The sequence below is a fragment of the Tamandua tetradactyla genome, chromosome 1 (genome assembly GCF_023851605.1).
Source record: "Tamandua tetradactyla isolate mTamTet1 chromosome 1, mTamTet1.pri, whole genome shotgun sequence".
Taxonomy (NCBI): Eukaryota; Metazoa; Chordata; class Mammalia; order Pilosa; family Myrmecophagidae; genus Tamandua; species Tamandua tetradactyla.
This window is the reverse complement of record NC_135327.1, coordinates 23,677,754-23,705,164: the sequence shown is the minus strand read 5'-3', so window position 1 is coordinate 23,705,164 and position 27,411 is coordinate 23,677,754. Positions and strand designations below refer to the sequence as shown.

The window sequence follows — 27,411 nt, the reverse complement described above, 5'->3', positions numbered from 1 at the left end:
AGGCAAGCATTCTTGCCTGCTGAGCCACCATGGCCTGCCCTTTGGTTAGGTTTTGGGCACTGAAATCAGACTGGAATTTGGTTCTCGGCATCACTCAGCTGTGCAACCTTGTCTAAGTTACACCACCTCTCTGTGCCCTGTCTATAAAATGGGGTCAATAAAGTTATCTACCTCCATGAGTTGTGAAATTTAAAGGAGTTAATCAATGTCAAGTGCTAGCATTAAATATTACTAATAGCATATTAGTATATTAATAGCAAACAATTAATATTAATCAATGGAAAGTAAGGAAACCAATATTTATTCAGCACCTGATTATCGACCAGCACTTTACTCAAATCATCCTGGAAGGATATCACAGGACAAGCACTACTTTTCCGTATTTGGTAGAGGAGGAAGTGAGGCCCGGAGAGGATGAGCTGGTTGTCCAGGAGCCCACAGGTGGGGAGGGGCAACCAGACATAGACAGGCAGTGTTTAGGGCAGGAAGGAAAGAAGCGACACTTGTTGAGTGCCTGCTCTGTGCCAAGCCAGGCTTGGCGCCTTCTTGTCCTCTAAACCTCATGGTGACGCTAGCCTGGGGAGGAGGAGTCACAAATATCCCGTCCTACGGACAAGGGGTCTACTAAGTGGTGGAGCCGGGATTCAAACTCAGCTATGTGTCCAAATTCTTTATCAACAGATGTTTTGTCACAATCCGTACTGACTCCCACTGACTCAAAAGCCTTTGGGTCAATAAGGCCCAAGTGAGTCGGCCCAGCCTCATGAGCAGTTTCCAGGCCCTGGGGCCACATCCTCTTTCAGGCTCCTGGTTGAACAGGCTGACAGAAGCCTCTAAGGAGACCCCTGGGACACACAGAGAAAAGGACACTCAACACCCAAAGGAGTCATCGTTACCCAGAAATCTTTATTACAAAAATATTTTGCAAGCCAAAAAGTTTAAGTTGCAACTATATACAAAATGGGGCCTGTTTCCTTCCCAGGTCTTAAAATAAACTTCTGAAACTACGTTCCTGCTGCAGTGTTTTTTCAAACTCTTCCTTTTCCTGGGATTCGATACACAAGGGGTGGGGAACCGCCAGGATGCCAGGCTGAAGCTAAAGCTATGTGTCTTCCTTGGCCTCATTCCCTTACTCCACTTCCAAAAGTTAAAATGAAATAAAATAAAAATGGCACCAAGAAAACATTCTTTAAAAACTCTGTAAGTCTGTGCAGGTGTGTGCGTGAGCGTGCAAGTGCATGTGCACGCCTGTGCTCTCTCTGGCAGAAGAGAAGGGATCCAAGGTTTATGAGCCAACCCTTTGGAATTTGGAAGTAGCACAAGCAGGTGGCTGGGTCACTGTGGTTCCCAGATGCCACAATGGCTCTGGTTGGTTGGGCCAAAACCGTCCACATGGCATGTTGGCTCAGCTAATCCCTGGATACCATTACGTGAAACACCAAGTCACTGTGCCCTGGAGAGTTGGTCCGCACTGCACTCCTGAAGCTACCCCTGTACAAATGCTGGAAGGCTGGATTGCTCAGCCCGTCACTCAGCCTGAGCCAGGAACCCTTCAGGCATCAAACAGCTGGCCCGAGGGGGCAGCAAATTTGTATTTTCATGCTAAGAGTGGATCAGTTATGTGAAGAGTGAATAAGCAGGACTTGCCACATGTGCTCACCCTGGGGCCAGCCAGACCCTGACTCCTTCTAGGTCTGGCTCCCCGAAGTAGAGGGGTAGGGGCTGGTGGGTTACTGGGGTCAATGCCTCTGCTAAACCTTCTGAAGTGGAGGGACAGTGGGTGCAGCAGCCCTAGCTTCACAGCGGCTCAGTCTTCCTGGCTGGCTGTGCTTGATTCCAGTTTGATCCTTTTAGGGTCTGAGAACAGAAGTGGAAAGTTTTAGGATCAGCTCAGAGAGCCAGGATGGGGAAAGGTGGCTAAAGGGGCAGGAAAGATAGCAGGGGTCAGTGTCCCTACCCAACAATGCCTAAAGTGCTTTGTGAGATCTTGGGGAGCCAGGCTACTTCCCTCCCTGCTCTGTACAGGTGAGCAGACTAAGGCTGATGGCCACCACAAGGCTATCCCACCATGGAGGTGGCCTGGAGAAGCCCTGGGTGCCTCGAGACTTACCACAGTGGGTCAAAGGAGGGCCCGCCTTGTGGCTCACTGAAAACACAGCCAATGTAGTCCCAGGCAGAAGCCTCTCCAAGGAACAGCCAGACTGGCCCCGATTCCCCATCCTCGGGGCTCTGTGACTTGATGGAATTCAGTTTCTGCTGTAAGAAAACCCCTCCAGGACAACAAACTGTTAAACCTTAGACTTCACAAGACCCAACTGTGTACTTGAACACATGACAAAGAGCCAAGAGAACGTTTTTAAGGAAAAAAAAACAAAACAGAACGAAACACCACAGATCAAATTTTCTAACACCTCAGTTTCAAGATTGCACGTTTCACGTTTCTCAATAATTTACAGGCGTCCACAGCGAGATGTTGCTGAGTTAGTGCTAGCCAGAGGAAGCAAGCTCAGGTCTAGAAAGGGGAGTGGATCCATGGGGAGGGCTAAAGTTGGGGTGGTGGGTCCTCAAGGGGTTGCAGAGGGGTGTGAAAAAGAGGGTTTTGTCATGTCGCCCTTTGGGGGGTTTCTCAGGGGGTGTCATCCTCCCCCAGGCTTGTGGCTTATTGGCCCAGGGATGGGGAAGGCCAAGATCTCATAAAGTCCTGGGTCCTGGACCGCAGAGTTCTTTTCCAGCTTCTCCATGGATGGGGCAGTTTGTTCTGAAGGGAAACTTTGTCTAAAAGCCCCAGTTGGGTGATGGAAGGACGAAGTGGAATTTTCTCCATCCTCACCCTGGAAGAGCAGGTTGTGAAGCATCAAGGAGCTGGTCAAGGGTCTCCAAGACCAAGACCCACGCATTTCCAAATAGAGGCACGAGAGTTCTCGGACCCCAGGTGGCAGCGGTGGCCAGTTCTTCGGAGTGTGGGCACCTGGTGGGCTGGCTGTCGCTGCCCTGGAAGTGCTGGAGAGCCAAGGGGGCAGGGAGTGAAGGGCCACCTCACCTCCGGGTCTCAGGGCCTGTGCCAGCCCGGTCCGCAGGAACTAGGCGGGCTGTCCTCATCACAGCTGCTCCACACGGGACGAGAAAGCCCTTGGGACAGGCCCTCAAGAAGACCTCACTCATTCCCTCTGGACCTGGACGCTGGCATACTCCGAGAAGGAAGGCTCGGGCTTGGGGGCTGGCTGCTTGGGAACCCGGTTGAGGTGGACCATGTCCAGGTCAGCGTAGGTGAGCGTGTCCTCGGGCCTGGGTGGCGGGCCCGCCTGGATGCTGGCATATTCTGTGTGGTTGTTGGACTGGGAGGCCCGGGGCACAGGCTTCTTCCCCTTGGGCAGGTTCAAGTCTGCGTATGTGATGTCGTTGTTAATGTCATTTGTGTCCTGGACCTAAATGAGTAAGAGAGAAGGTCATTCCGGAGCCCCCAGCCTGCTCACCCACCCACTGGGCACCAAGTCCTGGGGCTTCCGTCTCCTCCTGGCTCCTCCTGGTGTAGACCTAATTCAGGCGCCACTCTCTTCTCGTCAAGGTTAACCGAACAGCCTCCTCACTGGTCTCCCCGTGTCCGGCCTCATCCCTCCCAATCCACCTTTCTCTTCACACAGCCGGAGCTCTTGCTAAAATGTTCATACGGTCACAGCACAGCCCTGCTTCTGTGACCCACCCCTCCACTCCGCTCTCCTCCCAGCCTGCCCCACCTGCTGTTCTTCCACCTTTCCCGGAGCTGCTCCCTCTCCTAGAGCATCTGTTGCCTCCTCCTCCTAGGGGCAAATCCCACTGCACCCTGCACATTTCAGCTGAAGCATTGCTCCATGCAAGAACCTTACCTAACTTCCTCCCCTGCTGGGTCCAGGCTTTCCCTCTCTGTTCCTGTAGCCCATGCTTCCCCATCACAGCTCCCACCACCCAAGACTGGGAGTGTTCGTTTGGGGGCCAGACTCCATGGTGACTTCCCAATGGGCAGAGACATCCGTTCATTTACTCATTTATTCAGCAAATAGTCACTGGGCATCTATTGTGGTGCAGAAACCAAGGCTGGCACAGGAGATGCCTGATTGGTAATGAATGAATGGCCACAATTTCAGCTAGGGACTTCAGTGTCCTCACTTAGGGAGAAGCTGGGGACTAGGGCAAAGAACAGAGCTACATGAGAATAAGTGTGCCAGTCCATGGGGTGGTAAAGGCTCTAGAGTCTGGGTTCAAATCCTGCTTCTTCTCTGGCTGAGTGACTCTGGGCAATTCACTTAACCTCACTGGGCTTCCCTATCTATAAAGTGGGGATGACTTTACAGAAACAAGCCTGGCACACAGCAAGTGCTCAGTAAAGGTCATCACTCATCAACTGCTTAGCAAACGGGAAAACCTCCCGTGTTCCAGCCTCAGCACCCACTTCTGCCACCATTCAACATGAATTGTAACTGCTCCTTCCATGCTTGCACACAGACTGTGAATGCGGAGATCCCAACTGCCACCATGACTCACAGCTGATGCCCAATTACAGACACCATGCTTGGACATCTGCCACCTCATGGAGGCCTCACCCTGCTAGGTATTAACCCCATTTTACAGGGGAAGAAACTGAGACACAAGATTAAATAAGCTGGGCAAAGTCAGACAACTGTTGGATTTTAAAGTTGTGGTCCTACCACAAGTCTCCTCTGACCCCAACCTTGTACGTTCATTCAGTTGTCTCCGGGAAACCCAAACCAACAACCTTAACTTCCCTCCCCAGCCAGGGCTGGTGTCCGGGATTGAAAAGCTTGGACACTTGGCTGGAAACTCTGTGAGATCTGGACTGCCCAGGGCCTGGCACATAGTAGATGCTAGGTAAATCTCTGCTGAAGTTAAATTGTGTCCAGGTTCCAGGGACCAATTCTCACCATTCTCCATCCCTCCCCCAAAAGTCCCAGAAAGAAATCCGGAGGTGAAATGACTGGGGGAAAGGTATCACTCTCCCACAACTGGAAACTGGTTTGTGTGTTCCTAAGTATAACTTGCTGTGGGAGCCACACGGGGTCAGGAGAGCAGGCTGCGGTGCCTCAGCGGATAGATAATGGGGCCTCTCAACAGCCCTGCTCCCTTCCACAGATTACATCTGAAATGAAGACAAGCGCCTGGGAACTGTCAAGGACAGCTGGTGCTCTCTCGTTCCCACATTCAGAGCAGGGCCTGTCTTATTACAGGTTGCCAAGGAGCCCTCTGCCTCCGAGGGTTGACAGCATCAGCCAGTGATAAGCAGGGCTGGGCTTCTCCGGGACAGGCCAGCCGTGTTGCCTGAGATATGTCCTTGGCAATGTTGAGAAGTAGCCAACTCAGGGGAGTGTGCCCTTGCACAGTCTTTCCAACAGCAAAGACAAGAGGGACTCTGATGGGGCCATGCTGTGCTGTTACTCTGTGGACTGGATGGGCTGCACGGATGGGGGTAAAGTAGCAGAGGGCACACTGGGTGGAGGGAGAGGACCAGCAACTGTACTGAGGCCAGAAAGGACGAGCCACACCAAGAGATGGCTGCAGCCCTGTGCAGGGGCACCATTTACACAAAATATATTGTGCATGGTGTCCCCTGGAGTTGTGCAATGGGAGGCACTGAGTCAAGGCTTTGACAGACTCTGCTGACTGGAGGATGCTCCAGCCTCCACCCCCTCCCCACCCTGGGGAAGGAACATGGTTTAATTTAGAAAAGGATCAGCAATTTCAGTTCATGGGGGGAAATCACACCATTGAGTTTCCCAGGAAGGGCATTTCGGCAAAGACTGTACCTGGGTTATTTCTCTGGTGTTCTTCTCAGGCTCATGCAACCTAAAATAGAAAGAGACACCCAGATAAAAACATCCTCACTTTCACAAGTGCACACAGAAATTGATAAGAATAACATTTAGGTTCTACTTCCTATATGGGTGGAGGATGCGGACGAGTGATTCATAGAAGAAACTTGAGCGTTTATCAAATATTTGGAGAAAAGGGTCAAGCTCACCTCAAAGGAACCGTAAATGATATTTTTCTACGTAGTCTATCAGCAGGGATCTTTAAAAATGAAAACACTTGGTCGAGGGAAGCTATGGTGAAACGGGCACTTTCATACACTGTTGTTGGAAGGGGCAAACTGGCCCAACCCTTTTGGAAAGCAGCTCAGAGATACAGACCGAGGACTTGGCAAGAGTCCTCATCTTTTGACTCATAATTGTATTTTCTCAAAATTCAAAATATAGAAAAAGCTTTATGCACCAGGGCAATTGTCACAGGTGTGTTTACATCTTACAGCTAACTAAGGAAATGAGGACAGACCCACATTTTAGGATCTATCTTTAAGGACTTTAAAGGTTTATGAGATTTTTCTTATTACAAATGATTACATTAAAATGGTAAGTGAAAAGGCAAAACTCTCTGTGGAACAATCTCAGTTATGAAAAAATGCATGGATGATACTGGAAAGAAGTCCAGCAAAATGCTAACAGCAGTGGTCTTTGGGTGGTATTTTTCCTTTTTTTCTAGTTTTCCAGAGTCACCAAATGTTCTATATTATAGACATTTATGTATTATTAAAAAAGAAAAGAGAAAGAGAGAGATGTCTTAGTTAATCAAAGAAGTCGGTTCCTGCACTTGATTCTGTAATTGGAGGCTGTGGCTTGGCTCACTTGTGGGGTCACGGTCACAGCAGTGAACAAACCAGAGCCACTGGTCCTGCAGGTGTTGCATAAATTCTCAGTAAATTCTCCAGCTCGCAACTCTGGGGATGGCAGCCTGGATAACGTCAGAAATGAGCACTGGGGCTTGGCAGCAAGGTTATTAATGGATTTGGCATGAGTACTCAGCTCAGAAAGCAGTTCTGGGTCATGACAAGCCCCACGTGGCACAGAAACAGCCAACCGTGATGGGGGAAGGCCTGGGGTGGGGGCAAGCCGTCTGGTAGGGAAGACATGTAGCTCCACTTACATCCTGCCTGGTTCTGGAGGGGCTCCCCACTGCCTCTCTGGTTCAAGTCCAAGTTTCTACTCTGCTCAGAAGCCCCTCCCAGTCTGGCCCTGCTGACGGCCACCCTACTCTCTGCTCAGTCACTCCACACCATCACTCACCCACACACTGAATATTTAGTGAGGAAGGCTACTTGATGCTACATACTTCATGCTTCAATGACATGCTGGAATGACCTCCTTAACTGCTTTTTCTCTTGGTTAATTCCTGTTGGTCCTTCAAGACTCAACTATGGCATCACTCCTTGGGAAGGCCTCTTTGACAAGGCAGGGTTGGCCAGGATGGCTCTCTGTGGCAATCCCAAGCCTCCTTGCATTACTTTCACATCTGGTTTATGTGCCAGTCTGTCTACTGGACTTCCTCTCCAGATGGGTTCAGGTACTCAAGACATAATGGAATGAATGCCAGGTGGATGGCCCCAGGGCCTTTGCATTTCTCAGCTCTTCCCCACCTTCATCTACTTCACTCCTTCTTTTCCTTCAGATCCTATTTTAAACAGTCCTTTCTTGAAGAAACCTTCACTAAATCCCCAAACTCCATTCTCAGAATATTGGGTTCCTCTCTTTCAGAGCAGTATTTCAGACTAATCAATTACCCACTTGTGCAGGTCTGTCCCTCCCCCAGACTTTCCTAGCTCACTGAATGGCACTGCCATCATTCATCCCTGTGCTCAGAGGCTAAGGACGTGGGTATCATCCCTGACTCTTCTATCTCCTTTAAACCATGTCTAATCCACCCCAGGGCTTGTCCGTTCCACTCCAAAATATATAACAAAGCCAACCACTCTGTCATCCCCACCTAAATGCCTACAGAGCCTCCTCACTGGTCTGCTTTTAAGCCTGCCCTTCTGCACTCTGTTCTCATTTAAAAACCATAAATGATGTCGCATCATTTTTTGCTCAAAGCATTTGCCCCTTTTCACCACACAATGGGATCCAATTCCACATCCTAACAGGAAAAGCCCGCATGACATGGCCCTCTGCTGACTGCTCTAGTCTCTCTCTCTCCCTTGTTTACTGTACTCCAGCCGCCGTGGCCTTCTCCATGTTCCATGAACATGTCCAGGTGCTCCTGCCCAGGGCCTCTGCACTAGCTGTTCCCTCTGCCTGGTTTGCAGTCGGCCTTTGCCTCAGGTCTTCCCATGGCTGGAGCCTTCTCATCCTTCAGTTGCATTCTAAATGTCACCGCCTTAGACTAGCCTTCCCCAACGACCCTTCTCCACCCCCACTATGTGCCATCCCATACCAGGCTTTACTTTATTTAGTTAGTACCTACATTACATCATCTATCAGTACCCTGGCTTGCTTGCTGACCTGTTCCCAGTGGGCCAGGAGCTCCATGATGGCAGGGACCAGGTCTATCTTGCTCATATTGAAGCCCGAGCACTTAGTGCTGGCCGGGGACACTGATGGTACTCCACTGACATTTGTTGAATGTATGAATGAATGAATGAATGAATGAACATCTCTCCCATTAGATGGTCTGTATCATGAAATCAGAGCAGGTGTCTCTTTTGTTCCGCTTTACAATCCTCTAGCTTAAAAGGCCTGGCCCTGAGCTGGGCTCAATCCATATGAATAAACCAGGGAAGTCCTAAATATTCCAAGAATATACGCAGTGAATGCCTGACGAGTGAACAAATGGCTGACAGAATGAACCCCAGTGTCCAATTAAGGGAGCAGAGACACATCTCATCTGAGCAGGGGAAGATTACAGACCATGTTCTGTCTGCACATTTGTAACACAGGGAATTAGAAATAGCCAATCCCTCTAGTGCCCCCACAACCTGAAGAGCCCTTGGAGCTCAAAGCAGTGGCGTTGCTCCTTGGTACCCTCCCTGGAGGGCTCAGTTGCTACCAACACCAACGTCCTTTAGAGAGTGTCTGATCCCGGCAAGCCAGAGCTGAGGCTGGCAGCAGCACGGGAACCACCACTGCCATGCAGAGCTATTGCTCTGGTTTAGAGAGATGAAAGGGAGCAAGTGATCTCATGGCTCCCTTGGTAGGCTCGTGATGGAAAAATAAAAAACAGGCAGAAAATGGTCGGCTCCTCCGGGGGAGAAGAAATAGGCAGCGAGAGACTTAAGAGCAGCAGTGAGGAGTGCCAGTTTCTCATCAGAGAAATCTGGGTTTGAGTCGCAGTTCCAGCACTTACAAGCTGCGGGACCTTGGGAATGCTGCATGATCTCTTGGAGCCTCAGCTTCCTCGACTCCATAGCAGGGACAATAAAAACCTTCTAGAACAGGGGTCCTCAAAGCGTGAACTGGGACCAGCAGCAGCAGCACCACCTGAGAACTTGCTAGAACCACAACTTCCGAATCAGACACTCTGGGAGCAGGATCCAGTAATCTGCTTTGTAACAAGCCCTCCAGGTGATTCTGTTACACACTCAAGTTTGAGAACTGCTGCTATATAAAATAAGGATAATAGGAACTCATAAGTTGTCATGTGACAATTAAATCACAAATGGGTTACTATGTAAAGGCAACAGTAAATGTTGGCTGCTGCTATTATTACAGACACTACTTTTTACTTCCAAAAACTTACTATCTAACTGGAGAGATAATACAAGCAAAAAACAATTACAATGAAAACAAAACAAAACAAAAAAGGGAGCTCTTCTATATTTAGGGCTATGAAACCACCGAGAGGAGAGTTTTAGGGATTCAGAGAGGGAAGAGACTGGTGAGTGCTGCACTGGGTTGGGATGGAGTTCTTTATTTCACTCACTCATTCATTCAATCAACAAACCTTTAATGGAGACGACCTACCCCCATTTTAGGTCCAAGTTTGGTAATACAGCAGCAAACATGAGTCCTGTACTCAAAGGGGGTGGATTATAATATGGGGCCAGGTGTATTAAAAATCAACTCAAAATCAATCAAGGACCGAAATTAAGAGCTAAAACTTTAAAACTCTTAGAAGATAACGTAGGGGCAAATTTTCAAGACCTGGGGTTCAGTAATAGATTCTTAGATATGACACTGAAAGCAGAAGCAAAAGAAACAATAGATAAATTTGATTTCATCAGAATTAAAAATTTTTGTGAATTATCACAAAATTATTATAACCTATAGAGTAGGAGAAAAATAGTTGTAAGCCATATATCAGATAAGGGCTTAACATCCAGAACACATACTTTCATAATGCAACAATAAGACAAATAACCCAATTAAAAAATGGGCTAAGGCCTTAAATAGGTAGGTATTTCTCTAAAGAAGATATACAAATGGCCAAAATATCAAAAGACACTCAACATCAATAGTCATCAGGGAAATATGAATTAAAACCACAAGGAAATACCACTTCAGACACACAAGGAGGCTATTATTAAGAAAACAGAAAATAACAGGAGAGGATACAGAGAAATTGGAATTCTAGTGCATTATTGGTGGGAATGTAAAATGGTGAGGGCACCATGGGAAGTAATATGGCAGTTCCTAAAAAGGTTAAACACAGAATTACCACATACATATACTTCTATGTATATACCAAGAGAGAGCAAAAAGAGAGTCATAAACAGATACTTGCACACCAACGTTTATAGCAGCATTATTCATAATAGCCAAAAGCTACAAACAAACAAGCGTCCACCAACAAATAAATGGCTAAGAAAATGTGGTACATACACACAATGCAATATTATTCAACTAAAGGAAAAATGAAGTTATGAAGCTGCAACAAGGAAGAACTGTGAAAACATTATGCTCAACAAAATAAGCAAGACACCTAAGGGCAAAAATTACATGATATCACTTATAACTGATACCAGAAATAGCAAATTCGCAAAGAGAGCAAGCAGATTACAGGTTACTGGAGAGGGGGTGTGGGGGAGGGGGGAAGGGAAGTATTTGAAAAACAAAACAAAATGGAGCCAGATGCAGCAGCTCCATAGCATGTGGGGGCTGGGGCAGGGACCCCTTGCCAATGCAGGGGTACCAGGAAAGGTCACAGAAGGGACCCCAACCCCTGAGGAGGGAACAGAGCAGGAAGTTTCAGGTAAAAGGAGTGGAACCTGCCCTAGCAACTGTATCACACATTTCCTGGAGGTGCCCTATGACTGCTGCCCCCTGGAGGGTGGAGGTCCTGTGGGGTATGTGATCTGCGGTGGGAAAGCAGCCTTCAGGCCAGGTGACCAGCATGCAAGGGCTGGGAGGAGAGCAAGGACCCAGCAGGTGGAACTGGAGGTAGCACAGTATGGTGTGGAGCCCCAGAATTTGGGGGCTGGGCAGTGCGGCTGTGAAACTGTCCAAGTGGGGAGAGGCTGCACCATAGGGGTTTGAGGGCCTCCTTAAGGTGCTTGGACTTTGAGGGCCATGGGGAGCCACTGAAGATTTTTAGGCAAAGGATGGCAACAGAGCCTTGCCCTTGAAGGAGAGCATGTAGCAGGCTTAGGGATGAAGGGGGCACAACACTAGAAAAATGCTTTTCCTTGGGAGACAGTGGAGAGTCCCATTCTCTTGGAGTGGTGGCTCTCTGAGGCTGGGAGGGGGGCAGGGAGAACCAGGAAGCTGCCTAAGTAAGTGAAAGCAAGAAGCAAGGCACTGCCCAGGGGTACTGCGCATTCGCTGAACCTCTCTGGGCAGCAGAGGGATGCATGATGCTTTCCCATCCCAACTAGCCCCTGCCCCCAGGTAGGAAGATGCATCTGTGGGGTGTACCTACAGGACCCTGCATTTCCCCATCTCTACCCCATCACATGCAGCTCAGGACACAGCACCCTGGTTGCCCCGACCTTCGGAATATTCTTAATTCTACATTTGACCCAACAGCAAGTCCTCTTGGCTCTACCTTCAAAATATATCAGAACCTGACCACTGCCCAGTCCAGCCCTGCCACCCAGGGCAGGGCCCACTATCCCTTGCTTAGACCACTGCAGTAGTCTTTTTGCTGGTCTCTCTGCTTCCACCCTTACCTGCTCATGTCTGGCCTTCCTGTGGCAGTCATGTGACGCTTTTAGAAAAGTCAGATCACATCCCACTCAGTAAAGCTCAGCAGCATCCTTCTATGCCCCCCAACCCTAGACCACTGGGCCTCCTCAGTCATCCCTAAACTACAGTTGTAAAACCCACAAAGCTCAACAAAGCCCATGGCAGCAAAACCTGCTCTGAGTGGCCATGCAGCTATTTAGTTTTCATGCATTCCCCTTCGTTTGGAAGTTCTTGTGTTTCTGTGCAGATCCATTAGCAGGTTAGGGCCTGGGGTGATACCCCCACCCCACTGGGGAGAGGAAGGACCATCCTAAAAGCTGAAAAAGTTGGAACCACTAATACACCCAGCAGACAGTGGATGTGCATCTCCCCGCCCCCATCTCCTGCCCCTTCCTGCTACCTCTGCCCACCACTCGGGCCTCCTCCCTGTTCCTCCCACTCCACCACATAGCCCAGGTCAGGGCTTTCGCAGAGGCTGCTCTCTGCTGGGCAGGCTCCTCCTGGCCAAAGCTCCTGCTCACGCCACCTCTGCACAGGCCTCCCCCCACCCTGAGGCAGCCTCCACAGCCCCTTATGGGGTGGCACTCCTCACCGCCTGCCATGAAGTTACATGGCATTCTGCTTCCAGGTTTATTGCCTGAAGCCCCCCAAAGGCCTGGGCTGTAACTCATCTGCTGCTGCCTCCCCCCCTGCTGCTCCTCAGCACCCAGCACAGAGCTGGTACGTAGCAGGGACCCAGCAAATCACTACTGCAAGAACAAATACACAAACTAAGGTGCTGCCTGCAGTGCAAGAGGATGGCCATTCTGACGGGGCCGTGAGCTCTGGGAGGCCCAGAACCCTCCATCTTACCCACCTCAGCGCTCGCAGCGTCAGAACCACATTGAGGGGCTCAGTACTGGGTGAAGGAAAGGGCAGGGTATACGATTTGGGTCTGGGACGGGGATCCTGGTGGTGTGGGCTGTGCAGAAAGCATGGGAGGTCTCTGCCACCATCCAAACAGGATTCACTGAGGGCCTTACTACCTGGGGACAGCAGAAAGACATCGATGCCTCCATGGGCGGAAAGGCCTAGGCAGGAGCCGAAAGCAGACCTGGTGTGCGGAGCTCACCAAGACAAGGAATAAAAACAGGGTGTGGTGCGGGTGCGGTCAGTGGGTGTGGATTGTGCTTTGCAGTTTTCAGGTTTGTCAACTGACCAAATGACACCTGCAAAAGCATTCTAGCCTGAGGGTGCACTTACCTTGTAGAAGAAGTAGAACCCTTGGCTAAGAGATAAAAAAAAAAAAGAAAGAAAGAAAGAAGTAGTTAGTTAACCTCGAAACACACTTTCTTGGGTAACTTCTGTTTTTCCCTGGCAAAGGCTTGCCTCCAAGGGTGCAGAGAGGATTGCTGAAACCTCCGCTCAGAGCCACGGGGATCCCCCGCCCCCACCCTGGTGGGGGAATCCATTATCTAGCTTGAGAGAAAGACCACAGGTAGGGAGCAGGGTCCTCCTGCTCTACCACACCTGGGAGTTGCCAAATCCAAAAGCAGCCTCCAGCGTGGCAGGGGCCAATTGCCTTTCCTCTGTCTGGGTCTCACCTCCACTCAGCCACAAACCCTAGGGGAGGCTCTACCGCAAGGCCAGCTCCAGGTCAGAGCCAGTCACTGCTGGAGAGTAAATTGCAGCAGGGTTGGGAGTTAAGGGAACCAAGTTCAGGTCTTAGTTCTGCTACCAACCTGCAGTGTGACCCTGAATGGGATATTTCCTTTCTCTGCATGGGGATTTCACCTCCACAACTTGTAGGGTTTAGCTAGGTATGCATTTATTTACATGTCAGCACTCTCCAAGAAAAGGATTTTAGGAGGGATGAAAGGGTCCATCTGGTTCAGGGTTTTTAAATCTGTAATATGGAGCACCCCACAGAGTAGCCTCTGGGGTTCAGCAACCGTTTGACTCGGATTTCACTGTAAAATTGTAATTAAAAAGCAACATGCACATTCAGTTGTGCTCTGCGCCGCACTTTAACAGGCTGGAGGCTGCAACAATGAAAGAGTTCTCGCTTCTAGGTTAACGCTTGGTGCTGATCTTGAGAGGAATGGGTGCCAGTTGGGAAGGCTGCAGCTTGGCTTTCAGTATTTGATTGGAGGCTGGTGGCTTGCAAAATGCTGGGATATGAGTCATCTGGGGAACCCAGTGCCTGATTGCTCCCATTTCACAGGCGAGGAGACCAAGTGGTCACACAGCCGGCAAGTGGCAGAATTAAAAGCAGGATATTTCATTGGGAGCATTGAGTTGCAGTGGATGGGCCACCACCTAAACCGCCACCTCCAGGGCCCAGGTTGGGGAAGGGCGCCACATTAGGGTGAAAGCAGTATACAGAGTGGTTCTGAGTGTGGGCCCTGAAAACCTGCTGCCTGGATTTGACTCCTGGCTCCACCACTTTCCAGTGGGGAGGTCCTGAGCAAATTCTGTAACCTCCTTGTGCCTCAGTTTCCTCATCTGTAAAATCAGTTTGGTGATATCAACTCAGAGGTCTGCGATGAGGACTAAGTCACCATATGGGCTGTGCAGCCTTCATGAGTGCCTGTAGCTCTCTAAACCCCTGGTTCCTCTTCTGGAATCCCAGGTTGCTGATGCCTAACCCCACGGGTGTGAGATGTTACAGGCCAGGGACCCTGAAGGGTGTCAAAGGTGAGCTCCAAAAAGGGTGGTTGGGATTTGATTAGTGACCACCACAAATGCGCTGTCAAAAGGACTGCCTTTGTCACCTTGCAGGATGTCTTCTAGATGCCAGACCCTAAGGGGATATAAAGAGTCATCACAGCTAGCCCTGCAGGGCGGGAAAGGTGGGGGTTACAGGTGGAGGGGATGCAGAGGGAGGTGTGAGAGATACACTGCAGGGCTGTCCAAGCTCGGCCTGGGGGTCCAGGTGCAAAAAGGCAGCTCAGGTGGCATTTTTCACTTTGTAGGCCACGGCACACAGCAGGTTACAACCAACCTCTTTTAAAAGAAAATAGAACAGAATACGATGAAACATCAGAGTTTCTATTTTATACACAGGAGTGTATATGTGTTCTAGATTGAGATGTGAAATGTATTTCTATCTCTTATAGTCCAAAACATTCAGAAACACTGGCTTAGAATGGTCTCTTCCAAAAGTGGGGAAGAGAGCAGGTATTTATGGAGGTCCTACTATGTGTCAGGCCCATTAACACATAGGAGCTGATTTGGTTCTCACAACTATCCCCTGAGGGAGGCATGTCTAACCCCATTTTACAGATGTGGAAACTGAGCCATATGGAGGACAAACTGATTAAGCATATGTAATGAGGGTCTGGAATATTGATTTGTTGAACTCTAAAGTCAGGGCCTTACCACAGCAACAACCATACACACACAGGAGCCACACACAAGTCAAGGACATACAACTCATGTGTACACACACACATGCACAGAAACAAGGAAGATGGTCTGAATTTGAATCTGCACACTTCTGCTGCAGAGCTGGAGCTCACACACCTTGCCAATGTAAGAGGGTCTCTCCAGGGAGGTAGCTCACTATTTCTGGGCTCACATACAACACAGTCCAGGAGCTAACACTTACGGAGAACTGGCTGCATGCCATGTACTTTCCTAACGCTCTACCTGTAGTCACCTACTTTATCCTCCTGCCAGCCTCAGAGGGAGGTGGTGAGATTAACCACATTCCCTTCCAGCCACCTGTCAGGGGGCTGAGCACATCACCTAGGCATGTGAAAGGAAAGCAGAAGTTTACCAGGGAGCTCCTGCGAAATACTGTTTGCTCCGTGAGAGAAGCCAGGAGAGTCCCATCTTACTACTCCAGCAGCTCCCTGCTTCCCACCTCAGTGGGTGGTCCCATGAGGGTGTGAGGCCTGGAACAACGACAGGCATCTTGCAACCATGAGAAGAAGGCCAGTTATGGGAGTAAGCAACCCAGATGCCAACCTGGTGGAGCTGCTACCCTAGGGCGACTACTTCTGGACTCCTGGCTATCCGAACCACCTGGATGTCCTTCTGGTTTAAGCCACATGTTGCCCAAAGCACTCCAGCTCACAGCTGAAATGATTAGGGAGTAGCGGAGGGGAATCCACGCACCTTTCTTGTGTCTGATTCGGAGGAGGTAGAGGGCTGCGATCAGGAGGGCCACCAGCAAGGCACACACCACGCCCACCACGATAAACATATTCCAGCTGCTAGGGTTACCTGGGGGTCACACGGAGGAAAGGCTTCATGCACACAGATTAGAAACAGAGATTCAAACCCACCACTCCTTTTCACTGCTACACAGGCATCGTCAACTGCGAACAACTGCCTGGGCATTCTCAGATGGCTCCAGCCACATGGGCGTGCTCACAGGTCTGCACACACTCCCCGGCCCACATAGACAGTCCAGAGGGCAGTGCTAAGGGCAGGCTGAAGTTCTCGGAGGGGAAATATTTGTTGCCAACAGTAATGGAGGAACCAAGATGTGACTAGAAATCTCACTCGTGACTAGAAATCTCACTCCCGAGAGAAAAAAAACATGTTCATTCTCATCTGGAGTCAACACAAGAGAGCCGGCGCAACCAGGGCACCACAAATCCACCTGAACCCCAAATTGGCAATTCGGTGTAAGGTGGTGAAGATGAGGAGACCAGAGGAGAATGGGGAACATGGACTATGGACTCTGAAAAACTCAGGGGCTGTCCACCGAATTGTTCCTAAGACTTGAGCCATGTGTGTTGGGCTTAGGAGCTCACATAGGAGCTCTGAACCCAGGAGACTTGAAGTGGAGAGCAGAGGCTTGGCTGGCAGGGGATCCAAGACCAGAACATCATGGTTAATCAGGAGCCCCGCTGTAAGCCATGGGAAGTTGGCTCAGATCAATGCCCTTTACTAGTTGTGGGAAAGTGGGCAAGTGTTAACCCTTTGACTTCCTCTTCGGTTATTGGGGTCAATAATAATCCCTTCATCACTAGATAGTTCTGAGGATTAACTACCTATCTATCTACCTACCTATATAACTAACCTATCTAATTAACCAACCAAGCAAGCCACTATCTCTTTCATCCTTTCTGAAAGTATTTACTGAGTGCCTACTGTGTCCAGGCCTGAAGCTCCAATACTAAACAAGACAGCCATGGGCCATACCAGCAGAGACTGAGGTTGTTAGCTCATCTCCTTCAACTCCCCAGTGAGCAAACAGAGGCCCAGAGAGGGGCACAGCCTGGTCCAGGATCACATGGCAAGTTAGAGCCAGAGCGGAATTCCAGACATCCACTCTTCCAGTGCATTGTTCTGTCCATGAAAACCGGGCATCAATAAAATGAAAGAAGCCACCAAGGCTTCTTTAGAGCTTCCCTGTTGTCCTTGAAGGATACTTTAAGGAAAGAAATGGCCTCAAAATGAATCCTTTCAAAGTGTCTGCCATGTGCCAGGCATCAGCCATGGTGAGGAGGTAATGGAACTTTCCACAATGGCTCTGAAACACCAACTAGGTGCTGCCATTTGGAAGACGGAAAAGAAATACATTGACAACAGATTGGAAGGGGCTGAGAAAAGGATGCGCTGGCACCCTTTGTCTCTCCCAGGAGAGTAAATACGTACAGCCCTTTGAAAGGGCAACCTGGCAGTGTTATTGGCTTAAATAGGTTCAGAAATGCCGCTTTGGAATTTGTCCCATGGAAAGAGTTGCATGTTCAAGAGATATATTATGTCCAAGGACATTCATTGCAGCACTGATCACACTCGAGGCAAGACAAAACATCCTAAATTCTGCCCTTTCCCTGTGAGATGGCTGGATGGTATGCTGGGACAGGCAGCCCAGGGAAGCCAGGAAGACCAGGGGAGGAGAGAGAGAGAGAGAGTGAGGAAGAGGGATGTGATGTAACAATAGTCAGGTGAAGAAAACAAGAGGCAAGACATGATGATTAGGGTGGCCCCCCCTGCCTCCCTCCCTTCCCCTTTCCTCTCTCCCTTCTTTAACATATATTTATGTAAAACAAATATATACCAATTTTTACAGCTGTGGGAAACCCATGGGATGTGGGATTTGGGGGAAGGTTGCTCACCTTTTAATCCCACTTTATATTTATAGATGTCTAGATTATTCTATAAAATGCATGGATTATTACTTTAACATTAATAAGCAAAGATAAAATTTAAATGCAACTTAAATACAGCCAGGTGGGGTGGAGCGGAGGCCTCACCAGGCGGTATTTTGGGGTCCTGGTCCTTCTGGTGGGCAGAGCCCTCCAGGGTCTGCTGTGCGCTGACTGCTGGCTGTCCATCATGCTCCACCTGGCAGGTGACCACCACGTCCTCCCTGTGGGCAGACGAGTTCACCAGGAGCCAGCTTGTCAGGTTATAGGTCCCATCCTTGTTCTCTACAGGGATCAGAGCTGTTTCTGTTCGGGACATGTTTCCATTCTCCAACCAGGTCAGCTGTACTTTCTTGGGGTAGAATCTTTCCACCTGGCAGGTGACGTTCACCTGGTTCCCTGGCGGAAAGTGTGGCATCATCTTCAAGGTAGGCGGAACTGAAACAGCACAGGCAGAGGCTCTGATCGTAGGAACAGACAGATCAAAGGGAGGGGCTCGATGATGGTGAGTTCTCACCACCATGGCCAGGGAGTCACCCAGGACAGAGCCAGGCATGCAGAAGGCACTCAAACACTACGAGTGAAATCACTGAGCATGGTGCCTGGCACACTGCAGATGCTTAAGGACTGGTAGCTCCTATCAGCGTAACAATGAGTGAAATCAATAGCATGCAATAGGAGTATAATAAAGATAGCAAAATAAATGGGGACTGCACAGGGTAGGGACTAAATAATTGCAGCTGCTGTTCGTAAAATAAACGGCACTGACAATGAAATAAATGAAACCACCTAGCATGACACTTGGCACATGGCAAGCGTCAACCTGCAGCTGCTACTGAAGTAACCATAAGGGAAAGTGCAGGGCTGAGCACCCAGCCCTCACTGGTGCAGGGGCCTGGGAGGGACAAGTGGGAATAAGACTCCAGGAAAATCAAGCATTGGAGCGTAACCTGGGGAGCAGCCATGTTGGGGTGCAGCTAGGGCTGGGTGCGCGAATCTCTACCTCGGATGAACTCAGACAAGTTGGCTGTCCCACGGAGAGGGCTCTGCAAGGTGTTGTGGGCCACCTCGCAGATGACCTGGGAGCGGACATCCCCTGAGCTCAGCTCCACCACGGTTCTGCTGGAGATGTTGTAGGAGACGCTGTCGTTCGATGGGACCACGGTGGTCTGGACGGCTGGGAGCACGTTCCCATTTTTGAACCATGTCAGGTTGACATTCCTGGGGGAGAAGCCGTGGGACTCACAGGTGAAGTTCACGGTCTGCCCAGACGTGGCCCTCTCTGGGGAGCTTGAGACCACGGGGAGAGAGGGTTTGGCTATAAGAAGGAGCATTTATAAACAGTAAGCGTGATGGTGACAACCAGCAACAAAGCACCAGTACTGGTAAGGATCTTCCTCTCTGGGATACTGAACCCTTCTCTAGTGCTGGGAGGGGGCTACCGTTATGCCCATCGTACAGAGAAAGAAGCAAAGGTTCAGAGAGTACCAGGACAGAGGAGGAATTCCCGGCCTGAGTTCAAAGCCTACTTGGCTTCCTTGGCCCCAGGAGATCTGCCAGGAACAGACTGCTTGGTTCCCTCTATATTCACTATTCTCGCTGGCCTCATCTGGATACCTCACCAACTTCAGAGCAAGCATTTCGGGGAGTGCATGCGTACAGGGAGGGGCACAGCGAGACCTGCAGGTGGGCTGGAACCAGCTGACCGGCCCAGCTCTGCTGTGATCCAGGAGCCATGTGGCCAGGTCACGTCCCAGTTGGCTCATCTGTAAATGGGACGGGGTTGGGGGAAACCCTCTGCCAGGCGTCACAGAGAGGATGAAATGAGGCAATGCAAGCACTTTTGCTTTGGGTCAAACCAGAAGAGGTTAAACACAAACAAACAAGCACAGATCTACCTTGAAGTCACACTTTATTTGTAGCCAGAGCTTCCCCTTCAGTAACTCATCAATTTACTCCAGTTTTCATTCTTCCCACATGTTAACATTCGAGTGGGGCCTCATCTGTTCCATGCCCTGACCTTGAAAGGGAGGGGCAAGGAACGTTTTTCTGAATCTGGAGTCTTCTTTGGGATCAGTTTTGGGTTGAAAATAGAGATCACAGAGCGCTGAGAAGGCCAAAGACGGGTAAATTCTTCAAACAGACTAAGCGCGGAGACACCCATCCCTTGTCCTGGGAGCACAAGCAAATCGGAGAACCAGAAGAATGAGGGCAGCTTCTCCCTGCAGACAGGCCCTAAAGAAGATTCTGTGGTGTCTACAAATGGCTAATTATTACCCAAAACGTTCTGTAGCAGTTGCCAGCCAGCAAGTACTACAAACATTTGCCAAGGTCAATACTTACCTGGCTTCCAAACACCCAAAAAACCCTCTGTGGGCATAATAAGGAAGGCATCACTTGACTGAGTCAAGTTCTAAAATCAGAAAAAGCCCAGGCATCCCCAAAAGGATGAGATGTCGTAATCCATTACCGTTTAGTGAGCACTACTTAGCTGCCTGACACTGGCCGGCTCCCCCCCTTGCACCCCGGCTCTTTGTTCTTCCCACACGTCCTGGGAGGGGGTCCCAGTGTGGTCCCCATTCATGGGATGAGGCTCAGAGGAATGAGGCTGAACCAGGGTACATGGCAGGCAAATGGGGGAGTTCCCCATTTCCTAAGGGCTGGTTATTCTTGCATCTCTGTTCTTTCTCTTTCTGAGCCTGTGTCTGCTTCTATAAAAAGTGGATAAAACACCAACCTAGTGAGATTAGAGATGACAGATGTAAACCACAGAGCCTGGCATACGGTAGGTATATAATAAAGAACAATCATATTAAGATGTTAATAACAGGGCGGGCCGCGGTGGCTCAGCGGGCAAAGTGCTTGCCTGCTATGCCGGAGGACCTCGGTTCGATTCCCGGCCCCAGCCCATGTAACAAAAACGGAGAAACAGAATACAATAAAAACAAGAAAATGTTTAAAAATGTTTCCCTTTCTTCCTTCCTTCCTTCCTTCTATCCTTCCTTCCTTCTCTCTGTCTTTAAAAAAAAAAAAAAAAAAAAAAAAAAAGATGTTAATAACATCTGTTATTATATCATCTAGCTGCTACTAGTTCTTAAACTCCATATTTATCCATCAGACAATAAGAAGGCAAAACAAAAGCATAAACAAGAAAAGTCTCAAATCCTGCTCTGTGCAGCTACCTCGAAAAAGCCAAATGAAAAAGCAGCAGAAACCACCAAATGATGCTTCTCTCCCTCTTTTTAAAATAATCCCCTTAGGAAACAAGTTTGGCAAATTGGTTTTCAAAACACAAACAAGGTCACAGGCTTTTCCCTCTAGATTAGCTATTTACAGAAAGCTGGCATCATTTGGAAAGGAGGGAGGGAACAGATTTCGTCTGTGACATTTTGGTGTGCTGAGACTGGGAGGGTTCTAAGCCTGAACAGTGAGGATTTGTTGGGATTCCGGTGCCTGCTTAGACGCAAACATAGGGAAAGAAGAGACGTCCCCCAGCAGTGAAGCTGGGATCTGAACAGTGCTTTGTCTGGGCTCCCTTCCTCAGGAGTCTGTTCTAGCCCTAGGCGTGTCCGTAGGAGGGAGTTTCCATGTCACACTTGGGCCCTCAAGGAGCTGTCGCCTGCGAATGCTATTCTCCAGAAGGTCCATGTTATCAACATCTGAGGATGCCGAGACCCAAGGGGTAGAAGTGACTTGTTCAGGCCACACAGCTGGGAAGTGCACGGCTTAAATTCGAATCCAGAATGGGTGCTCTTGTACTCACTGACACCCAGTGATAATCCCAACCCAACCACAATCCAGGGCCCTATACACGACCTCTCCAGTTCTTAAAGAACCCCGAACAGTAGCCATGACTGGCACCATTGCACACAGGGAGAAACAGGATTCCTGCCAAGTCCAGACTTGTCTAGGACCCCACAGCTTTGGGATGACAATAACCACCACTCACTGGAAAGGTGGTCGTGCTCATCCACATTCTCCAGATGAGGAAGCCGAGGCTCAGCCGTCACCTGCTTTCCCCGGGACCTACGCCGCGTGTGGCGCTGTACACGCGAAACCTTTCAACTTCCCTAAAAGGAGCCCGCGCTCACCCCCATTTGCAGATGAGATGAGGCCTGGCGGATGAACGGGGTCCCGGGGGCTCCTGTAGCCCCCCGAGCCCTCTCCTGGGTGGCCCCACCTCCTCTGTCCTGTGAGGTTCTTCAACCAAGCCTAGGGAGATGTCGCCCTGCTGAGCCCCCAGGCCTAGTCGCCTGTGGCAGGAATAAAGGGAGGACGTGGAATATAAACTCTTGTTCACACGGGACCCCGGCACCCTCTAGAATAGCCTTCCTGTCACCATGGCTAGGTCTTCCCGGCCATGAACTACGGGGTGCGCGGTGCCTGCTGGGATGGCGCCAGGCCCCGCCCCTGCTTTCCCGCAGCTCTTCCACGGCGGCTGCGCAGTGAGGCGAGGCCCCCCCCCCAACAGGGCGCAGAGCCTCGGAAGGCTTCGTACCCAGATGGGCTTTTAGGAAAGGGTCAGTATATCACGACAAGTTGGCTGAATCTCTGTGATCTGGGAATGTAAATCTAGTCACTCCTTCCCCATGGGATTTTTTTTTTTTTTTTACTGCTTATTGCCTTAAAACAGAACAATGCAAGGTTTTTTAAAAAGAGAGGGCCAGAGCAGGGTATGCAGAAAGCAGAGGCAGCGGAGTCAGTCTGTTTGGGATTCAAATCTCAGCTTTCCTCCCTGCCCTTCTCTGAGCCTCAGCGCCCTCATCTGTAAAAGGGGTACAGCATGGCCTGGCCTTTGCAGATTGGGCATACGGAGTTTGCCATCCATTAATGGACAGTGCCGGACAAGGTGTGACACGGCAACTCCCTGCTCCCTGCCACCTCCGTCCTGGAGAGAGCATGACAAAGAGGAGTGAGGACTGGGCTAGCAGTTAGCTGTCGGGAGTCCGTGATGAGCCACTGACTAGGTATGATTGCTCAGATAAGGGAAAGGACTATATCACCTAGATCTTCAGTCTCTTCATCTGTTCTATCTGTAAAATCAGGATCAAGACCTCTGCCCAGCCTACGTCCAGGGATTGGGGCAGATGTGATTCCTATAGCATCCAGGTGGGGAATTTGGAAACACCCAGAGAAATAAAAATGCACCTCCTGTTTGACCCAGCAATGTCCTTCCAGGGGGCTCTCCAGTTGAGTAGAAGGACACGAGTAAAGGTCATTCTCTGCATCATTGCTTTAACAGCTTAAGATGGAAAACAGCTTAAATATCCACTAACAGGAAATTGGAAAACAGCTTAAACATCCACCATAATATAGAATTATGGTTGTCTATACCATACTATATTATGCAGCCGTTAAAAAGAAAGCAGCATCTCCATATATACTGATATATGATGACCGACGTGGAATGAGGCACTAACGTTTGTGGGGGGCTTTCTACTAACCAACAGACGTCAGAGGGCCAGGCCTTCTGCACCTTTGGGAAACAGAGGAGGAAGAGGGGATCTGCTGGCTTCCTGCTCAAGGGTTCATTCAGTTCGACGGGCTTTTATTCAGCACCTGCTATGCTCTGACTCTATGATGGAAAGAGCATCTCATGCTGGGGCAGTAGGAGCCTGGTCTGGAATCCTATCTGTGTTCCCATCCCAGTTTCATCAATAACTTGCCGTGGGACAGTGGGCAAGGCCCTTGTTGCTTCCTGGCCTCAGGAGCTCCATCTCTAAGGGGGGGCTGGGCTGGACACAGGCTAAAGTCCTTCACATGTTGACATACCAGGGCTTAGAAGGTGAAAAGAGAATCCCGGGCCTCTGGCAGAGACCCCCAAATGAACCTGTTCTTTGCTGCCTCCACTGGAGCCCCCTGAGTCTCCCACCCAGGCAATCCCTTCCTAGAGTGAGGGACCCTGAGAAGATTCCGCTCTGCTAGGAGCCTCCAGTGACTCCGTGGGTGAGTCTGTCCCGCATCCCTCAAGGGATTTCCTCACAGACGCACGGTAGGAGCACTCGATACCTCCTCCAGCCAAACTCAAACAGGGACTCTTTGTCTCTTAGGAATTTCTCCTCAATGTGAAGTTTCTGAGACTAAATACACAGCCGTCCTCCCCAACCCTGGCCTGGACTTCCCTTCACTGTGTCAAAGGAGAGGAGCTTGGGCCTGCTTAGCTCCTTTCTGATGCCACCGCAGCAGATTAAAGGAAGACCCCACACTGCAGGGGGCCTCCCTGGATGTGGCAGGGGGCCCTGGGACTGGGGATCACTCAACCTTCAGTCCCCTCCTCTGTGGGATCAGTGGTGGGGCCAGATTGGAAAAGGCAGGTCTTGAGGCCTGGCAGACTAGGGTTCAAGACCCTTCTCCACCTTTTATCAGCCTGGGGTCTTGAGCAAACAGCGTGACCTCTCTGGGCCTCAACCTTCCTGGTCTGTAAAAGGGGCTGAACTGAGACCATGAGTATAAGCGCCCACCGCTGCAGCTGATGCTTAGTTTTCCTTTAAGAACAGAGGGTTTTATTATTGATGTACTGCCACTTTCCCGGGCACAGAGGAGCCCATGCTGTACTCACCGCTCACAGACACTCGCGTGCCGGGGCCAGACTTAAACTCCGTGTCTAGGATCCCTTTCTTGAACTTCACACAGTAGTAGGTGCCCGTGTCAGACGGGGTGATGTTACTGATGCGGATGGAAAACTCCAGGTTGCTTCCCTTTGTGGCGTCTGTAATGTTTGTTACTCGGGGAATGTTTGTTACGCCTCCTCTGAATGTGTAGATTAATTCCCGGTCTTCCCCATTCCCCTTGAACCACTTGATGGGCCCCACGGGGAGCAGAGAGGACACAGTGCAGCGTAGAGTGACTGACTCCCCGGCTTTGACCGACACTGACTTCTCAGGCTGAGTCACCTGCAGGTCCTTCTCCTTCTCCTCCTGTCCTGCCGCTCCTGGAGGGAACACAGAGCAGTCAGTCGTCCTGCCTGGTCTGCTGTGTTTTCCCGAGCACTTACCAACAGCTTTCATTTACTGATTACATTCCATGAGCTGGCCTTGTGCTCAGCATGCTGTATGAATTATCTCACTTAATCTTCACAACAGGAGAAACTGAGGCTCAGAGAGGTTAAGGTATGTGGCAGAGCACAGGTCAGAACCCAGCCTGAGTGCAGGGCCTGATTATTCTCTGGAAGTGCCATGTGTACTGAGCCCGGAATTCACTTCTGAATTCTCTGGGAAGAAGGGGGGGGCGGGGCATGGTTTTCCCGGAAGAGGGAAAAGCCTGGGCGAAGGCTCAGAGGTACATGGCAATGTTGCATGCCTGGGGTTCTCACGTGAGTTTAGGTTCTGACTCCAGCCTCGCCTAGGAAGCAGGCCCTAGAAGGGGAAACTGTACTCCAGTCTGGGGCTCATCCAGGCTGTGGCTCAGTGAAAACGACACCAAGTATGAAGTAGAAGCACTTGTGTTTGGGGGACCTTGAGTAATCAGTGGGGTGACCGAGGCTCAGCTGGGGACCCACTGCCAGCACACACGACTGTGAATGCTGCCATCAGTCTGGATGGGCCCCCTTCCTGCTCTCTGAGCTCGTGCCTCTGTAAAGCAGTTACTATGACCCCATCTTAATGGATCTCCAAAAGGACCAGGTAAGCCTTGGTCAGGGACTGTGTCAAATAAAAGAATCTGGTCCCTGGTGTCATCAGGCATGGTGTGAACCCCTTCTTCATGTGTGGCCCTAGTTTATCCACCAGTTTTGAGTCTTAGTTTCCCCATCTACAGGATGGGTAGAACACTCCCCACCCCCTGCTTGTCCTGAAAAGAAAATGAAAGCACAGGTAGAAGTCCCTGAGCGCTGAGCTGGGCACTGGGCAGGGGTTCTTGCCATATGCAAACAATGACTGCATGGGGGAGGGGCTGTGGTTGAAAGGTCACTCCCAGCTGCTGTCTCTGAGGCCCCCACGTGGGTGCTTGGGACATACAGAGGAACTCAACCCTGTCTGGGCTGCAAGGACTCCCAGGCTGGGAAGCCAGAAGGAACTCTGGAGGTGGGCCGTCAGGAAGGGCAGGTCCAAATGGGAGACCACTGGGGCAGAAAAGACAGGGAATCTCAGGTCGAGGGGACTGGGGGGAAGAGCAAAGATAACAGCCAGGGAGATGAGCGGGCAGGTGAAGTCACTATGAAATGCTCAGGGACCAAGTGAGCAAAACACAGCCAGGACCCCAGATCTGAACAAGGTGGAGAAGGAAAAAGAAAGCGGAAGATCACAAAGACTGGGGAGAAACACAGAAGGACAGAGGGAGAGACAGATGCTCAGAGACGGAATGAGAAAGTGAGACGGACTGGGGGGTAAAGAGAGAATGGGAAAGTTTCGGATGGGGAGTGGAGGCAGCCTGGTGGGCAGGGAGACCCGGGTGCAGGCCTCAGCTCTGCACCACCCTGCAATGTAATCTTGGGCAGGTCTCCCCAGCCTGGCCCACCTTTGCCTTGTGCATCAGAAAGAGTGGCCACAGAGGCCCAGAGTAGCTCCCGCCGGCTCTGGCCAGGGCAGGAGAGACCTTGTGAATTGGCCTTCCAATTATGAACTGGTGGTTCCAGGCCAGGAACCACCCTAGGGGTCTGTTCTCATGGCAGGGGAGCAGAGCCTCAGAATGCCAGCTAAGGGTGGCCCAATTCTCACAGCAAAAATTGGGGAGAAACCTAGGCCTGTGAAGGCAAAGCCCGGGTGGTGTCGCTCAGCTCAAGAGGGGTGGGGCTGGCGGCAGCGTGTGGGAGAGACACCAGAGGTACAGGCACACCAAGGCCAAGGGCAGCGGCAAGCCAGTGGCATCAGAGACAGCCCCAGCTGCTGCCACCAGCACCGAGCCAGAAACATCTCCAGTGGGTCTGCGTTTCAGTCTAGGAGACAGGACGAACTGAAAATGCTGCTTGGAAGCAGCCCAGGCTCTGGGACCAGCAGGCCTGCGTGAGGACCCCTGTTCCCCTCTCTGCCCGCTCAACCCCCACCCTCCCTGGGCCTCAAATGCATCATCCATAAACTGGGGTACCGACCTCTACCCCAGGATAGTCACAAGGATTATGGCAAAAGTCGTACCCAAGCACCTGCTGCACAGGAAGTGCTTGTTAAAGTCTGGCTCCCGTCCCTATTATTAATATCGATATATTATTTATATAGTCGATTTTCTCTTGATAGTCACAGTCTCCCACTAGGATGTAAGCTCCACCAGGGACCATTTCCAACCCCCTGCCTAGAACAGTGTCTGGTACTATTAAGCCTTCAATAAATACATATTGAATGAAGGCAGTAATGAGTGAATGAATGAATGAATGAATGAAGGGATTTACTCGCTCCATGACCCTGGGCAATCCCCTCTCTGATCCTCCTCTTTATGTGTTACCTGGAGCTCAGGAG

General features: G+C 50.3%; 1 protein-coding gene across 1 annotated transcript in view; it reads right to left on the bottom strand.

The window, feature by feature from the left end:
• Nucleotides 1–886: 886 nt before the first annotated feature.
• The window catches only part of LOC143643731 (tyrosine-protein phosphatase non-receptor type substrate 1-like), a 43,806-nt gene continuing 17,281 nt past the window's right edge, over nt 887–27,411 (bottom strand). The window contains exons 3-9 of the mRNA XM_077112287.1: nt 24,585–24,956; nt 19,029–19,343; nt 18,134–18,463; nt 16,041–16,148; nt 13,182–13,206; nt 5,796–5,835; nt 887–3,425 (exon numbers count right to left, since the gene is read on the bottom strand). Of these exons, the coding sequence (XP_076968402.1) occupies nt 3,159–3,425; nt 5,796–5,835; nt 13,182–13,206; nt 16,041–16,148; nt 18,134–18,463; nt 19,029–19,343; nt 24,585–24,956 (1,457 nt within the window). The 3' untranslated portion in view covers nt 887–3,158. The remainder of the gene's footprint in view (nt 3,426–5,795; nt 5,836–13,181; nt 13,207–16,040; nt 16,149–18,133; nt 18,464–19,028; nt 19,344–24,584; nt 24,957–27,411) is intronic.